Source organism: Rhinoraja longicauda, chromosome 6 (genome assembly GCF_053455715.1).
Source record: "Rhinoraja longicauda isolate Sanriku21f chromosome 6, sRhiLon1.1, whole genome shotgun sequence".
NCBI classification, from domain to species: Eukaryota; Metazoa; Chordata; class Chondrichthyes; order Rajiformes; family Arhynchobatidae; genus Rhinoraja; species Rhinoraja longicauda.
Genome location: NC_135958.1, coordinates 19,574,314 through 19,592,433, shown reverse-complemented (window position 1 = coordinate 19,592,433; position 18,120 = coordinate 19,574,314). Strand labels below are relative to the sequence as shown.

At 39.5% G+C, this 18,120-nt stretch overlaps 1 protein-coding gene across 10 annotated transcripts in view; it reads left to right on the top strand.

Moving 5' to 3' along the window:
• cnot1 (CCR4-NOT transcription complex, subunit 1) overlaps positions 1-18,120 on the top strand; it is a 165,000-nt gene that overhangs the window by 31,890 nt on the left and 114,990 nt on the right. For all 10 annotated transcript variants that reach the window (XM_078400631.1, XM_078400630.1, XM_078400629.1 and 7 more), the window contains 4 exons: positions 2,296-2,499; positions 3,458-3,626; positions 5,548-5,674; positions 7,466-7,576. In XM_078400631.1, coding sequence (XP_078256757.1) covers positions 2,296-2,499; positions 3,458-3,626; positions 5,548-5,674; positions 7,466-7,576 — 611 coding nt within the window. The remainder of the gene's footprint in view (positions 1-2,295; positions 2,500-3,457; positions 3,627-5,547; positions 5,675-7,465; positions 7,577-18,120) is intronic.

Genomic DNA, 18,120 nt, shown 5'->3' with positions numbered 1-18,120 from the left:
GGTGCTGTTCCTCCAATTTCCGGTGGGCCTCACTATAGCACTGGAGGAGGCCCATGACAGAAAGGTCAGAGTGGGAAGGGGAATTGAAGTGCTCAGCCACCGGGAGATCAGGTTGGTTAAGGCGGACTGAGCGAAGGTGTTGAGTGAATTGATCGCCGAGCCTGCGTTTCGTTTCGCCAATGTAAAGAAGTTGACATCTAGAGCAGCGGATACAATAGATGAGGTTGCATGAGGTGCAGGTGAACCTCTCTCACTTGGAAAGACTGTTTGGGTCCTTGGATGGAGTTGAGGGGGGAGGTAAAGGGACAGGTGTTGCATCTCGTGCGGTTGCAGGGGAAAGTGCCCGGGGTTGGGGTGGTTTGGGGAGGAAGGAACGAGTGGACCAGGGAGTTACGGAGGGAACGGTCTCTGCGGAACGCAGAAACGGGAGGGGATGGGAAGATGTGGTCAGTAGTGGGGTCCCGTTGTAGGTAACGGAAATGTTGGAGGATGATTTGTTGGATAAGCTGGCTGATGGGGTGGAAGGTGAGAACGAGGGGGATTCTGTCCTTGTTTTACGAATGGGGGGAGGGGAAGCAAGAGCGGAGCTGCGGCATGTAGAAGAGACCCTAGTGAGAGCCTCATCTATAATGGAAGAGGGGAAGCCCAGTTTCCTGAAGAATGAGGACATCCCGGGCGTAGATGCGGCATAGGCGGAGGAATTGGGAGTAGTGGATAGACTTTTTGCAGGAGACAGGGTGGGAAGAAGTGTAGTCCAGATGGCTGTGCGAGTCAGTGGGTTTATAGTAGATGTCAGTCACTAGTCTGTCTCCTGTGATGGAGATGGTGAGGTTCAGAAGCGGGAGGGAGATGTTGGAGATAGTCCAGGAATATTTAAAAGCAGGATGGAAATTGAAAGTGAAGTGTATGAAGTCAGTGAGTTCTGCATGGGTACAAGAGGTAGCACTAATGCAGTCGTCGATGTAGCAGAGGTAGAGTTTGGAGATGGGGCCAGTGTACGTCCGGAACAGGGATTGTTCGACATACCCGACAAAGAGGCAGGCATAACTCGGGCCCATGCGAGGGCCGATAGCTATGCCTCTGGTTTGCAGGAAGTGGGAGGAGTCAAAGGAGAAGTTGTTAAGGGTAAGAACCAGCTCTGCTAGACGGAGGAGAGTGTTAGTAGATGGGGATTGGCTGGTTCTATGGTGGAGGAAGAAACGGAGGGCTTCATGACCATCCTTGTGGGGGATGGAAGTGTAGAGTGACTGGACATCCATGGTAAAGATGAGGGAGTGGGGGCCTGGAAACCGGAAGTTATCGAGGAGACCGAGAGCATGTGAGGTGTCTTGGACGTAGATGGGGAGGGATTTGACCAGGGGGGATAGGATGGAGTCGAGGTAGGTGGAAATAAGTTCGGTGGGACATGAACAGGCAGAAACAATGGGTCTGCCGGGACAGTTCTTTTTATAATGCTCAGTTGTCAGATGCAATATGACGAGTTGTCAGTAGATAAAATAGAATGAATCACTTGAAGCTGGTGATTTTGGTTGGTCTAATTTAGTGCTATTGTCGATGATTTGAGGCTAACGTTAACAGTATTTTTAGAACTCTTCATTGCATATTCCAGTTTAAAAAAAATCTCTTCCCAGTTCCTTAGTGCTGTTTATATTTGGACCGATTTTAGAAACATTTCTAGTTGATGGTTGCAATTTTAAGATTGTCTGTGGATGTTTATTCAGTTTGCCACTAATACCAGATTCTGTATTAAATGACTTTGATATAAGTTTTTATTAGATGATAAGTAAATTTCAAATTAAAATGCTGTCAGCTTTCTATTTAATGTTAATAAGTCATAACAAGATCTTTATTTCTGTGTATTTGATTCAAAAGCAAGAGAGCAGCAGTACTTTGTAAAAAAAACCCCAACTAAAATAAAATATTTTCATTGAAATATAATATGTATTTATATGCATATATGATATCTATTTCCTTGAGCTGCAAATGTGTTTAATTGCCCTCCCCGCTACCCCTCGTACCAAGTGATTTGTTCCTCACCAACTCAGAATTTGCAGGATGGATGTAATATGCTTTGTTCTAGAAAGTTGCATTAATTTGGAGCATCCCAATAAGTACCATTGTATATGTATTATCTTTCCTTTTGTTTTGTCCAAACTTCTCCAACTGGAAGATTCAACAAAGTCAGAAGTGATCTGAGAATTTGTAGGGCTGAAGTTCTCTGTACTGCTGGTCTAACTATTGAAGCAAAATGTAGGTTAAGTTTGCTGCTGTGTTAAACCCCTCTTCCAATTTCAGCTCTTCAGTTTGTGAAACAGAAGCTTCCTGATCTGCTGCGATCCTACATCGACGCTGACGTGAGTGGGAACCAAGAAGGTGGCTTTCAAGATATTGCAATAGAAGTCCTGCACCTGCTCCTGTCCCATCTTCTTTTTGGGCAAAAAGGAGCATTTGGTGTTGGGCAGGAACAGATTGACGCTTTCCTTAAGACATTGTGCAGAGGTAAGTAAAGCACAGTTGAATGACTCTCTGCACCCATAAGGGTGAGACTGTGCTATGCCAGAATGGGGAATTGTGGGTAGTTCAAAAAATCAGATATGTGTTCTTGTTTTTGCAGCTGATGTGTGGACTAATTTGTTTTTGTTGTGGGGTTTATAGAAGCTTGACCTGAGTGAATCTGTGGAATAATTCTTGATGTTATAATCACATCTTATTAAATATTTAGATTTGGGGGATTATTGCTAAGGTTGGCATTTGTTGTCCATTCATGTTTCCCAGGAAACCTTTTCTTTGAACTGTGGTATTCTATGTTGGGAAGGTGCTCGCATTAATATTTTGAACTCTAATATAATGGAAAAGCTCAAAATTTGCAAAAAAAAGTGGCAGTGAAATAATTTGGAACTTATTGAACCCTGTAAACTTATTTCAGAAAATGGTTTAAAGCCAATACAAGGGGAGTTTGGGAATGGGGGGGAAAAAGGAGGTTCGGATCCTCCTTCGTTATTAGTTGAATCATGTATAATGATTAGTAACATCCGAGGCATATTTTCATGTGCTTTGGTCACCACCTGATACCTTGTTCAAATGAGGTTTCCTATGTGTACAGAATAGGAAAGAATATAAGTTTGGGTTTAATTTACTTGATCCCTGTTACAAAACTAATGTAGTTAAGCACTCTCACACTTTGGATACGTATCGAATGGCTTGGGCACTCTGCTAGGGGAGAAGTAATTGAGAGTGATACCTGGAGCTTCTCTGACAATAACTTGATTGTGATTGTACAAATGTGGGTAGGCAGACAAAAAATGCTTAGATGTTCAATGTTTGTTGGGAATTGTTTTTAATATACTTTTCAGATGAATACTAATTATTTAGAGGGATCTCAATAGTCCCATTGATTTATTTCAGTCAATACTTCTAAGTTACTACTTTCTTGATACATTATACTTTTTTGTACCAGATTTTCCGCAAGAGCGTTGTCCTGTGGTGCTTGCACCACTACTATATCCTGAAAAACGGGACATTCTGATGGATAGGATTCTGTCTGATTCGGGAGGGATAGTGAAAACGATGATGGACAGCTCACTAGCAGATTTTATGCAAGAAGTAGGCTACGGCTTTTGTACAAGGTATGTAAAAATTTACTTGTAGCTGACTTTTGGGTTAATTCTAAATACTATAAACATCATTGAGCAAGACTAACCAGTTCTATTGGAAGCTGCTGAAATATTTCCTGATCAGTTTGTTCATTGAACTCCTTCTGCCCGAAGAACAAGTTACTTTGCTGGATTTCCTTGAATGGTTTTGTCCTCTGTTAGAAAACCGCTTTTGCTTATAAACCTAAAGCCAGTTATGAAGATAGGAGCTGTATTAATGCAGATAAAATGATGACAAAAACTGAAAGGCAATCAGTTTTTAACTATAAATATTGCTGTATGGCTTGAGTTACTAGGAGCTATTTTCAAAGTGTAGGGTGGAAAGATTAAATACCTGGGAATTTTATTTATGAAACAAATAGTTAATGCAATTTTAAAGAATGTTAACCGAGTAACTTGTTGTATAATGTCACATGTTGTACATGTAGGATGTGTGTGCCCGTCATCGGAATGCATATGGCATGTACCGCGATCTCTAAGAAGTAGTGGGTATTCGGGTCTTCGAGAGAAAATTAGTGAACCTATTTTCACCAGAGTAAAGAAGGCTCCAATTTGCAGGTGTTTAAAATGATGACAGTTTAAAGTAGTAGTGACTGGAGGGTAAAAATCTTAAGATCATTGGAGAACATTGAAAGAAGAGAGATAATAACTTGGGCAGGTCATGGTCTGCCAGAAGCAACAATGGAAGGATAATCCTGAAGGGGAAGTGGGTAAATATTTGAACGGGTTTATGAAATGTGCAGGTTAATGGAACTAAATGAAGAGCTGTGAGGCATTCCAGTGGCTGAATAGCTGATTGTGTTATAAAATTCCAATTCCATATTTTTGTCCTTGAACAAATCACCATTTTATAAAGATTTGGCACCTGTATCAAGCATTTGGACCTCTTGAAATGACCAAATGTCCAATTTAAACAATTTTTAAAGCTTTCCTCTGCAAAAAAAAAAAAAAAATCCTTTCCACTAATGTGAATGGGATACATGCACCCAAATTTTACTATGCCACAAGCAGACTCTTGTTCTCTTTCTTTACTCTATTTCATTCTTGCTGTGAATGACACGAGCACTGCTTGGTAAGCCCTGAGTGGTACAGTTGCATAACAAAACATATATCATTGGAAATCATGGCCATAAATTTGTCTGGATGTAGAGTATCATGATGTAGTTTATAAATTGTAAGTCACCTTTGTTAAAAAGGGAGCAATTATACCATTTTTCCTGCACATGCTCTGATGATAAATTCACTACATTAATAGCCTAACTCTGAAAGTCCATTATAAAATTGGGCGTATCTCTTTGCTTCCCCAATTGTAATGTACTAAGCTTATAATTGAGAATGCATGTCTTGTACCACTTTTTTTTTATGTGCTTGGGATGAATCTATGTGTCTATCTTTCATTTGTCCTTTACATGACAAATGTTTCACAACAAGCTCAATGTTACGCCCTAAAGTAAACTTGCATTGTCATCTTGATTGTCAATTCTAGCCCTTGCAAAGTGTATTACTGAAGGGATTTAATTTGTGTTGCATATGGATGTTTTGTAACTTCCTATCATAATTGGGGTGCTGCTACATGAATTACTTACATTTGTGTTCAGCTTGGGGCAGTATTGTTAGTTCAATGGCTTTAACTTGATTGTGTGCAGTTGGAGAATGCCAAAGTCACTTTCTTTCATAACATTATAAATTTAAAGTTTTTCTTCCAGTGATGAGGCATGCATATATTCTATAAAAATGGCATTGACTATCAAAGGTATCCTCTTGATGAGCATTGTGACTTTACATGAAAGTTTGCGTTCAAAGTAGTCCATTATTTTTGTTCAAAACTTAAGAAAAAATATCACATTTGTTTAGATTATTTCACTACCAGAAAATGTACTTTTTTTTTTTGCAGTGCTGAAGAATGCCGTCAGATCATTTTGCAGTTTGGAGTTCGGGAAGTGACAGCTTCTCAGGTTGCCAGGGTATTGGGAATGATGGCTCGGACGCATTCGGGCTTGACTGATGGCATTTCCTTACAAGTAAACATAACTTCAGATAATAAGAATATAGGAAAAACTTGCTATAAAATTATATTAAAATTATTTAGTTATTAAATTAATGTTTCATTATAGCGTGGCTTTCTTACTGTACTCTGAATTTGTTGAATCTGTTGACTTTTGTACGGTCCACTCTCTGTAATTCTGGTTAATTTCTCTGCTGTGAGCCATTTCACCACAATAATGTGCCTTAGGACCAAGGTTCCAATCAGAACAAGAAAATTGTTGCATATTTCATGTCCTCTCCAGAGCACCTACATGTATAGCATCTTTTTGCTGTTGTATTTGTAGTTGCATATACCCAAGTTTGTGACCAAATGGGTTGTATCCATATTTTGAAAATATCCCTCCAGCTCTCCCAGAAACCATGAGGCAGATCTTCCCGTTGTCCCCAAAATTGTTGATTTTGCTCGCTAAACTGGGCAGAAGTTCTGGACGGGGGCAAGTCTATCAATCTTTATGACATTTTATAGCATCTAGTTGGGAAAATTGGCACTTCGAACTAAGTTCAACGGGCTATTGATTTCAATGGGAAGAAAATAGCCGGAGGTGGAGTAGTTGGAAGATTGTGCACTGAGGAGGGCGGAATGGAAAATCTTGGATTAATTCAATTGTACAGAATTGCACATATTCAAATGTGCAAACTAGCTTTTTATTCCCAGTGTTCACTTCCCTGGAGCATTTCTGCAACTTCAACTTCAGGCCCTCCCAGTTTAAACTCGCCCATGCTTTTAGGTATTTCTATGCTTTTAGATTTTTGCCAGTTTTACTCAAACATGTCAATATAAACGGGGTCTTGCATTACATTATATTGTAAGGCAAGACTCCCTTAATAGACAATAGGTGCAGGAGTAGGCTATTCGGCCCTTCGAGCCAGCACCACCATTCAATGTGATCATGGCTGATCATTCACAATCAGTACCCCGTTCCTGCCTTCTCCCCATACCCCCTGACTCCGCTATCTTTAAGAGCTCTATCTAGCTCTCTCTTGAAAGCATCCAGAGAATTGGCCTCCTGATTTCTGAGGCAGAGAACATTTAACAATAATGATGTGCTCTAGTTGCCTCACAGTACCAGAGACCTGGGTTTGATTCTGACTACGAGTGCTGGGGTTTTTCTCTGGTTGCTCTGGTTTCCTCCCACATTCCAAAGAAGTGCAGGTTTGTAGGTTAATTGGTTTCCATAAATTGTCCCCACTGTATGTAAGATTAGAAAGTGAGATAACATAGGACTAGTGTATAGGTGATCGATGGTCGACATGGACTTGGTGGGCCGAAGTGCTTGTTTCCACCCTCGATCTCTAAAACTAAAACTGAAGCAAGATTATGTATTCTCCCTGTTCATTTTATAGGAGACAACTAAATTGGTAATTTGTTTAGCCTTAATCAGAGTTATACAGCATGGAATCAGTAATTCAACCCAACCTGTCCATACCAACCAAGTTGCCAGAGCTAATCCCATTTGTCTGTGCATTTGGTCCATTTCCCTGTAAACCTTTCTTATCTACGTATAACTCCAAATGTTTTTTAACTTTGTAATTGTATTTGCCTCTCCCTCCCAAGGCAGCTTGTTCTGTCTATCATCAATGTCTGTGTGGAGAAACTTGCACCTCGGATCTCTTTTTAATTCTCTCCCTGTCACCTTAAATCTCTGCCCTCTATTTATAAATCCCTACTCAGGGAAAGGACTGACCATTCCGCCTTATCATAGCATGCAAACTTATCACTAATTTGACTTTTTACTTATCAATGAAAGTTTTACTTATGTTCACAGTCTATCTCAGCCCCTGGAAGTGGAATCTGGAGTGATGGGAAGGATAAAACTGATTCTGTGCAGGCCCATACTTGGAATGTAGAAATATTTATTGATGTTGTGAAAGATGTGGTAAGTTAGCAATTGATATTTTAGTGAAAATACTTTTTTACATTTTTGATGCTGTCAAATACAATTTTGTTTTAATTGCCATTTACTTAGATTGTCTAGAGTGGTGCTGTTGATGTGGGGGGAAATTAGATTTTGTCTAGATTATCGAAACCATGCTTGAAATATTAGATTTTCTGAGTTGGTCAGAATGACAGATGCTGAAATGTCATTATGTGCAATAACAGGTGATTTTTGATATTTTTGCACTGAAAAAGTTGCTGCTTAATAGCACTCCAATTCCAAATGTCAAAAAAGTGTTTTTTTTCTCTCTGGCTGTCCATTAAAAGAATATTGATAAAATGTCATTCATTTTGTTACATCACAACACAGTTGAATGATTCCACTTTTCTATAATCTGTGTCGTAGTTCCATTTATTTTGGTTGCCTGACCAGAAATAACATTATTTGTCCCCTAACTGACACAACTAACCTAATTAATTAAGTAGAGCTGCCTTGGGAAACTGGTTGCCTTTAAGATCACCAAGTTAGGAATGGTGGTAGCAATGTTCACATCTCATTAATAGGTTGCAAAGGAAATGTTTTTTTGATTTTTCAATAGCATAATCTCCTGTTCAAGCCATTTTCATTGCGTTATGTCGCCGATTGGCAATGGAGCTTGAATAGAAATGTCCTATTTTACTTTTGCTGCAAAGGTGCACAGAGGTAATTAACTCAATTCAACTAAATTGGCATTGGAGAAAGGGTACTGAGTAGTTTTGCAGGTTCTCATTTGTGGAAGTGATTATAAATCAGTGGTACATGTTAATTCTAGGGTTAAGACTGGGAGTTTTTGGAAATTGTCCTCCTTTGAGATGACATTAAGGGAACAAGGCCAGCTTTGGAAAAAATGATAACATACAAAATACATAGGGCTTGGATGGGTACATGCAGGCTTCTGATTGTTTCTTCTGTCTAAGAAACCTTAAGCTAGGGGGGTCACTGTCCAAAAATAAGAAATTGGGAAAAGTTGTTACCTCTAGCACTGAATTATTGGAATTCTCTATTTGTTCATTCTTAGTTCAGTCTATTGAACATCATGTATAGGAAGGAACTGCAGATGCTGGTTTAAATTGAAGGTAGACACAAAATGCTGAAGTTATTCAGCAGGACAGGCAGCATCTCTGATGATCCAGAGATGCTGCCTATATCGCTGAGTTACTCCAGCATTTTGTGTCTACCTATTGAACATCATGATATATTTTAAAGGAATCAAGGGATGTGTCATGGAGGTTAAATATCAATCATGATTTCAGTGTGATTAGACCAATGGGCTAAATGGGCAACTCATCTATTTTTCAAAGTTCTTATAAATTAAATGGTGGATGTTTTATGATTAGTGCTATTAATACAGCCCTCAAGTTGTTAATGAAATTATAGATATTGTAAGCAGGTATGTGTAAATAGATTAGGGACGGAGGAACTGTGCTCACACCAGTGCCCTCAGTGCCGGACATTCAAACTGTAAAGGGAGTAAACTGTAAAGGGGGTGCTTTCATTTAGGGATCGATTGATTCATTATGTCAAGACCTTGGATAAGTTGCTGTTTACTGAGACATTCCAACAAATGTCTCAGCATTAGCTCCTCACTGTATTGGTAATACTTTATTATTACGTCTCTCAGCATTAGCTCCTCACTGCATTGGTAATACTTTAGTTGAATTTTGGAACCAGAAGGTCCGATGCGCTATTTCTTGAGTTCTTACCCGGCAGTAATAGTCACCATCCCTCATCTGCTGAACTTTTACTTGTTTTTCGCTTGGAACGCAACAGTTTCTGGTACCTGAATTTCCTTTTTTATTGTTGGCAAAAATAAATTTTATGAACGCAGGAAAATATTTTGGAAAATGCTTTATTAATCCTAATGTATAAAATGCTGTTCTATATTGCTAAGCACAACTTTGGATCGTAAGCAGATGTCTCAAATATTATTACATCTCTGAAACTAAGGTTTACATACAATTTTGTTTCAAAGTTTGATACATGTTCTGGACCCTTCCAGACCTCTACAATTCTATGATTTCCCTTTCCACCCATCCTGTCCATCCCACATTTAAGCCCTTATAAGCAGCTCCGCTGCTAAAACCCATACAACGAGCACTCAACATGTTTCATAACTCCTACATTAAATATCGTGGATGGACACATTTAATCGCCACACCCGATTTTATCCCCAGAATTTCATCAACAGAAATTGGCAATCCACCTTGATAGTATATCCCTTCTGATTTTCGCTGTTTGATATATCTGGTGAGACAGCCATACAGCCTGTACTAAAGTGCAGTTTTGTTTGAAGTACCAAGCCCAATAAGTGGACAAGAGTCAAGATTCTTTTGTGGTCGAAGATAGACATAAAATGCTGGAGGAACTTAATTAATCAGGGCTGAAGAAGGGTCTTGACCCGAAACGTCACCCATTCCTTCTCTCCAGAGATGCTGTGTGTCCCACTGAGTTACTTCAGAATTTTGTGCCTATCTTCGGTTTAAACCAGCATCTGCAGTTCCTTCCTACACATTCTTTTGTGTTTCCCGCCTGCTTTGAGTGGAGAGGGGCTCCATAAATCCAGATGTTGATTTGGTGAAAAATTGTTAAGAAAATGTTATTTCCAAATTGGAGCCAGCATGAAACTGATCTTTTCTTTGCCTTGAAGTACTTATGTTATGAAAGTCAGAAGAAAGTGAAGAAAACCATTGCTTCTGTTTCCAAGGTGTGATAATTTGTCAGGTTTAATACAAAATACTAACCCTGGTAGCATACCTCACCATGCCCAACCTTCCTATCCCAGACTGCACAGAAATCCTTTCCTTCAAAGGATCTTGCTTAGCCAGGTAGCTTACATCATTCAGCAGTTCAGGTATTCTGAAAACTTTTGGTAGAACTGGGGAAAACCCAACAACGTCTAGACTAGGAAATTCCTTGCATGTGATGAGGGACTAGCAAATGGACGATTGGAAGGTTGCCAGCTTGGGAAGCATTGATTTATTCTGCTTGTGCAGTCAGCACTTTTAAAGAATATAAATACCTACAGTTGTGTTCAGTCAGTTTAGACAATTTGGCGGAAGGAGTAGAAATCAAGTTTCAGGGAGAGGGGAAAAGGATGAAAGTCAGATTTCCAGTGATGATAGACCAACATTTCATTTCAGAGTTCCTGCATGTTGAGGAAATACAAACCTGGTGTATTTCCACTAAATTCGAGGAAAATAATTTGGACAGCACACTTTCATGTTCTGTCCATTGCACTGAAAACCCCTCAGCTGTAATTAATCATTTTTTGAATCAGTACTTGTCTTGGTGTGTAATCTGTCTTGTTTCTTTATGCTAAACTCTACAGCCAAGCAACAATATAATTAATACAATTATTATTGTATTAATCAGACAAGGAAAATGTATATTTTGATTGGCTATGGACCCTTCCAAACAATATATATGCGAATGACCACCAGACATATAAGGCTCTCAATGAGGCAAAACCCAGAATACCTTTTACAGATGGCAAGTTAAGAAGCAAGTACAAGATTATTAAATACAAATTTAGCGTTTGTAGATTTGTGGGCAGAGTGTGAATATGGTGGCCAAAGAATACATTTGAGGCAAAACACTGGGTTCATTTAAAAATTAGCTACGTTTTATCCTTAGAAGGAGGTGGTGAGATAAATGTTTATCACAAAAAAGATCAACATCTGCTCCTGAGGTATTTGCTTTTGGATTAAATATTGCAGCTGTGATGTACAAACTGCATTTTTTTAAATTGATGCTTGCTCATGTCAGGTAATTGAAGTTTAATGGAAAGATTGAAGAAAAATATGAAAAAATTAGCATTCTTTCTGGCCGGAGTGGTTTCTTATTTTTGTTTATAGTCCAGTGGAACTCATTGCCAAAAGTATGAAGGTTTTGAAGAGTCCAAGTTGCCTATTTGATGGCAGATGTTGGGAGCTTTATCTGTAGATGTGTAGAATAAGGAATGTAAATAGATAGGGTACATTTTATAAAACGTGTATTTAGTATAACTCTGATTTATCATGACTTTAATTGAACAGATGTCAAAAAGTAACTTACAGTGGTTCTAATTAAATTTTGTGTTGTGTCTTGTATTTATGGAATGTGGCAAGTTAACAATGATCTCAAATAACATAATTGTTACATCATTTCACAGAAGCCAGCCATTTGACCCTTCAGTCTATGACTGGCTATATGTAAACTATCCAGCTATTCTCTCTCCCCAAACTCCTGCAAATATTTGCCTTTGAAAATCTTACCAACTCTCTTTTTAAAAAATCTGTCACCTACAGTGCCCTCCATAATGTTTGGGACAAAGACCCACCATCATTTATTTATTTGCCTCTGTACTCCACAATTTGAGATTTGTAATAGAAAAAAATCACATGTGGTTAAAGTGCACATTGTCAGATTTTAATAAAGGCCATTTTTATAGATTTTGGCTTCACCATGTTGAAAGTACGGCAGTGTTTATACATAGTCCCCTCCCCATTTCAAGGCACCAGAATGTTTGGGGCACAGCAATGTCATGTAAATGAAAGTAGTCATGTTTAGTATTTTGTTGCATATCCTTTGCATGCAATGACTGCCTGAAGTCTGCGATTCATGGACATCACCAGTTGCTGGGTGTCTTCTCTGGTGATGCTCTGCCAGGCCTGTATTGCTGCCATCTTTAGCTTATGTTTGTTTTGGGGGGCTAGCCCCTTCAGTTTTCTCTTCAGCATGCAAAAGGTATGCTCAATTGGGTTCAGATCAGGTGATTGACTTGGCCACTCAAGAATTTACCATTTTTTAAGCTTTGAAAAACCCCTTTGTTGCTTTAGCAATATGTTTGGGATCATTGTCTTGCTGTGGAATGAACTGCCGGCCAATAAGTTTTGAGGCATTTGTTTGAACTGGACCAGATAAGATGTGTCTATACACTTCAGAATTCATTATGCTACTACCCTCTGCAGTTGTATCATCAATGAAGATAAGTGAGCCAGTTCCTTCAGCTGCCATACATGCCCAGGCCATAACACCCCCACCACCGTGTTTCACAGATGAGGTGGTATGCTTTGGATCTTGGGCAGTTCCTTCTCTCCTCCATACTTTGCTCTTGCCATCACTCTGATATAAGTTAATCTTCTATAAGTCTCATCTGTCCACAAGACCTTTTTCCAGAACTGTGGTTGCTCTTTTACTTCTTGGCAAACTGTAACCTGGCCATCCTTTTTTGCGGTTACCAATGGTTTGGATCTTGCAGTGTAGCTTCTATATTTCTGTTCATGAAGTCTTCTGCGAACAGTGGTCATTGACAAATCAACACCTGACTCCTGAAGAGTGTATCTGATCTGTCGGACAGGTGTTTGGGGATTTTTCTTTGTTATAGAGAGAATTCTTCTGTCATCAGCTGTGGAGGTCTTCCTTGGCCTGCCAGTCCCTTTGCGATTAGTAAGCTCGCCAGTGCTTTCTTCTTAATGATGTTCCAAACTGTTGGTTTTGGTAAACCTAAGGTTTGGCTGATGTCTCTAACGGTTTTATTCTTGTTTCTCAGTCTCATAATGGCTTCATTGACTTTCATTGGCACAACTTTGGTCCTCGTTGTTAAAAGGCAATAAAAGGTAATGGATAGACTGGAGACGCTGAGAGCTCTCTTATACCTGCATTAAGGAGGCAATTAAACACTTGAGCAATTACAAAGACCTGTGAGCCATGTGTCCCAAACATGGTGCCCTGAAATGGGGGGACTATGTATAAACACAGCTGTAATTTCTACATGGTGAAACCAAAATGTATAAAAATGGCCTTTAATAAAATCTGACAATGTGCACTTTAACACATGTGATTTTTTTCTGTTACAAATCTCAAATTGTGAGGTACAGAGGCAAATAAATAAATGATGGGTCTTTGTCCCACACGTTATGGAGGGCACTATGACTTTTCCAGCAGCCTGCCTGCTTCCATGAAATCTATCACAACCTTCCTCTCAATTTTAGTTATCTGCAGATTTGAAAATTGTGCCCTGTGCTCTCAAGTTCAAGGTATAAAGAAAAGCAGTGGTCTTTATACTGATGGACATGCTGTACACTTGCCTCCATTGAAGGGCATCATGTAACTACTGTCGGTTTCTTATTAGATAGCCAATTTTCTGTCAGTTGATGCATCTTTTGAAGCCCCTGGCACTATATTGGCACTTTATCAAGTGGCCTTTGTAAGCCCATAAGTATCTCATCAATCACATTTTCATCACCACTCCTCTTGCTTCGTAGGAAAACACTATCAATATATGTAGCCACAATTTGTTTTCACAAATCTATGCTGGCTTTTTCTAATCAATCTACACTTGTCTAAGTTGCTGCTGATTTTTCTCACCACCGAGGTCAAACTGACTTGCAATTTTGTTCACAAAAGGTGTAACATTTGCAATTTCTGGTCCTAGGTATTCTAATCGAAAGATGTTTGGAAGATTATGGCCAGGACCACAGAAATTTTCTCTTTCTTGAGCAAATGGATTGTATTCCTTCTGAACCAAGATTGTTGATCCATTTTAAATACAAATACCCTTTCAAGTTCTTCAGAAACATACAGATTGGGAGATATCCTGAGCAAGCTTAAGATACTATTGCTGTTTATGCTATTTCTGTTCCACTCTATGTTTACATAGTTGAAGTTCCCAATTATCACCATTTCATGGGTTTTATAAATCTGTGCAATTTCTTTGAAGCTTTGTTCCAAAATGTTAGTTGGTGGTGTATAAAATACTCCCAGTAATGTAATTGCATCCTAATCTTTAAACAGATTCTGTCATTCATCCTGCCAGGTAATTTTCTCACTTCATTGCAGCAATATGCACAATTGATAAATCACTGCCCCTCTTTTTTTCCTCTTCCCCCATCTTACTGAACTCATTGCATTCAACAATATTCAGAATCTGTTGATAGAAAATAGGTCCAGGAGGAGGCCATTTGGCCATTCGACTGTGTGTTGTGCTTGATAGTGTATTCTTGCCTTTTTTACTTTTTGGCCAGCTGTCTTAATACTATTACATGTAATTTTTACATGATTAATTGTCTGTACAATTATTGATCTGTTTTTAACACACCATGGGTCTTGGGTCACATTGGTAAACTCGTAGATTTTGTTGTAGACACGAGATTGTAGATGCTGGAATTTATTTGGCATTTATTTAAAGTAAACTTTCTTTTTTTAATTGGTCAACAAAAATCTTGTTCTGATGCTATTTATCTGCATCCAATTCTTGCAGCTATTTTCTCCTCTTCAGGTGTTCTTTGTGACAACCATCAACTCCATCAAGTTGATTTAAACCACCACCTCAGCCCCTTCCTCCACAGCACTAGTTTCAGACTCGGTACAAGGAATCTAAAGCCTTCCTTTGCACACATTAGCCATGTATTTTTCTGTGCTTATCCTTCTATACCGAACGGCACCAGGAATAATCTATATGGTCTTGCTTCTTGCCCTCTTTTTAACCACAGGCATCGGGGAGGCATCCTAGAGCAGGGATTGGGCTAATTAGGGACAGTCAGCATGGCTTTGTACACAGCAGGTAATGTCTCTTAACTTGATAGGTTTTTTTTTAGATGACCAATGAGGGGTGGTTATTGCCTATGTGGATTTTAGTAAGGCATTTGATAAATTATTCTGATCCAGGAGACTTGGTCATATGGATTCAAAATTGGCTCACTTGTAGAAGGCAGGGTGTAAAGATAATCCTGGCTGGGAGTTCCAGTTTGTATTTGTGAAAGGAAACTGCTTGCTGGTAATCTGATCTAAATGGAAAATACTAGAAATACTTGCCTCAAATTGTAGAATTTGATATTGCCTGTAGAATTATAATGTAAGAAACATATCTACAATTTATTTGCTATAGTTTCCCACAAAAATCATATTTGTATTGTGGACAGTAATGCACTAAGATCATTGGAGCCATTGACCTGGCTCCTCTTCAAATAGTTCCACAAAATCTTTTGTCCTCTGGGAGCAGGAGTAGCTTGCTATAACAGTAGATAGTATAGAGTCATAGAATGATACAGGTTGGAAACAGGCTCTTCGGCCCAACTTGCCCACACCAGCCAACATGTCCCAGCTACGCTAGTCCCACCTGCCTGCGCTTGGTCCATATCCCTCCAACCTATCCTATCCAGGTACCTGTGTAACTGTCTTTTAAATGTTGGGATAGTCTCAGCTTCGACTACCTCATCTGGCAGCTTGTTCCGTACACCCACCACCCTTTGTGTGAAAACGTTACCCCTCAGATTCCTATTAAACTTTTCTCCTTCACCGTGAACCGATGTCCTCTGGTCCTCGATTCCCCTACTCTGGGCAAGAGACTCTGTGCATCTACCCGATCTAGTCCTCTCATGATTTTGTACACCTTAGTTTCTCCAATATTGGAGCACACCTTAGAGTATCAGTGTGCAGTTTTGTGCAGATGTGGATTGTTTTCCGTGAAATGACAGAGATTGAGGGGAGACCTAATCGAAGTGTATAAAATTATGGCGTAGATAAGATAGACAGTTGGAATCTTTTTCCCAGGGTGGAAATAAGTTAGGAAAGGGGGACGTACAACAAGATCTGGGTGTCCTAGTGCATCAGTCACTGAAAGGAAGCATGCAGGTACAGCAGGCAGTGAAGAAAGCCAATGGAATGTTGGCCTTCATAACAAGGGGAGTTGAGTATAGGAGCAAAGAGGTCCTTCTGCAGTTGTACAGGGCCCTAGTGAGACCGCACCTGGAGTACTGTGTGCAGTTTTGGTCTCCAAATTTGAGGAAGGATATTCTTGCTATTGAGGGCGTGCAGCGTAGGTTTACTAGGTTAATTCCCGGAATGGCGGGACTGTCATATGTTGAAAGACTAGAGCGACTAGGCTTGTATACACTGGAATTTAGAAGGATGAGAGGGGATCTTATTGAAACGTATAAGATTATTAAGGGGTTGGACACGTTAGAGGCAGGAAACATGTTCCCAATGTTGGGGGAGTCCAGAACAAGGGGCCACAGTTTAAGAATAAGGGGTAGGCCATTTAGAACTGAGGTGAGGAAAAACGTTTTAAGTCAGAGTTGTGAATCTGGTATTTTCTGCCTCAGAAGGCAGTGGAGGCCAATTCTCTGAATGCATTCAAGAGAGAGCTGGATAGAGCTCTTAAGGATAACGGAGTCAGGGGGTATGGGGAGAAGGCAGGAACGGGGTACTGATTGAGAATGATCAGCCATGATCACATTGAATTGCGGTGCTGGCTCGAAGGGCCGAATGGCCTCCTCCTGCACCTATTGTCTATTGATAATATCAAAAGACGAGAGGCCATAGGTTCAAGGTGAAAGGGGTAAAGTTTAAAGGAGACGTGTGAGGTTTTTACACACAAGATGGTGGGTGCCTGGAACACGCTGCCAGCATTGCTGGTAGAGGCAGATATGGTAGTGGTGATTGAGAAGCTTTTGGATAGATCGGCACATGATATGTTGGGAATTGAGGAATACGGGTCATGTGCAGGTAGATGAGTTTCTAGGCATCATGTATGGCACAGACATGTGCTGAAAGGCCTATTCCTCTGGTGTACTTTTCTGTCCTATCAAATAGCTAGAACTATGTCATCATCAATCTATATTCGCCAGAGAAATTGCCCGACCTGCTGAGTTACTCCAGCTTTTTGACTACTTATGCATTCAGCATCTGCAGTTCCTTGTTTCTACTCTGAATCATAACTTCCGTGGTATTCAATTCCCCTTGCTGATGTTGATTTTCTCAATTACTTGCTTTACCTGCACGTTACTCTTTTGTGAATCTTGAACACAGGTCCCAGATCATTCTGCATCTCATATTCTGCAATCACAACAATTAGAAGAGTCTAACCTCTCCTTTAAAACATTTCTATATGAGTTAAGATCATCTTGTGAGGGCATGGAGATCCCATAATGTAACCAATGCTGTTAAATTCTTTTTTTCCCCCCACTCTAAACCTCAGCTATATTTGGAGTAAGTGTTTTGAGTAATGCAAGACCATTCTTAAAAACTGCTATTTTATTGATCTACATTTCTGGATGGGAACTTGTGATGCAGATGTGTTCTTTGGAAAATTTGAGCCATATTAGCTAAAGCACTTTTTTCCCCTGCCCCTTACCGATCAATCCCACACCTAATAAAACTGGTGTGCACACATTCTTTAAGTTTTCGAGTGATGACAGTAAAAACAAGCCAACAGCATTGCTATGGACTAAAGATCCACCTTTTTTTAGGTAATGGTAATTTGCTATTTCTATTTGCTATTGTTATTTCGGTTTCCAAATTACACATTGTAGTCTATAGCAGGGGCCTCCAAACATTTCAGCATGAGGGCCACATTATATATTTGGCATATTTTTGCAGGCCATAGGAAAAAATAAAGAAGTGTGAGTTTTATAAATTTAATGAACTCAAAGTTTAGACTAGGTTACGTTCGATTAGATTAGGAAAGGTTAAACTAGGTTAGATTAGGTTGGTTTACATGGCAACAAATAAATAATAAATATTTA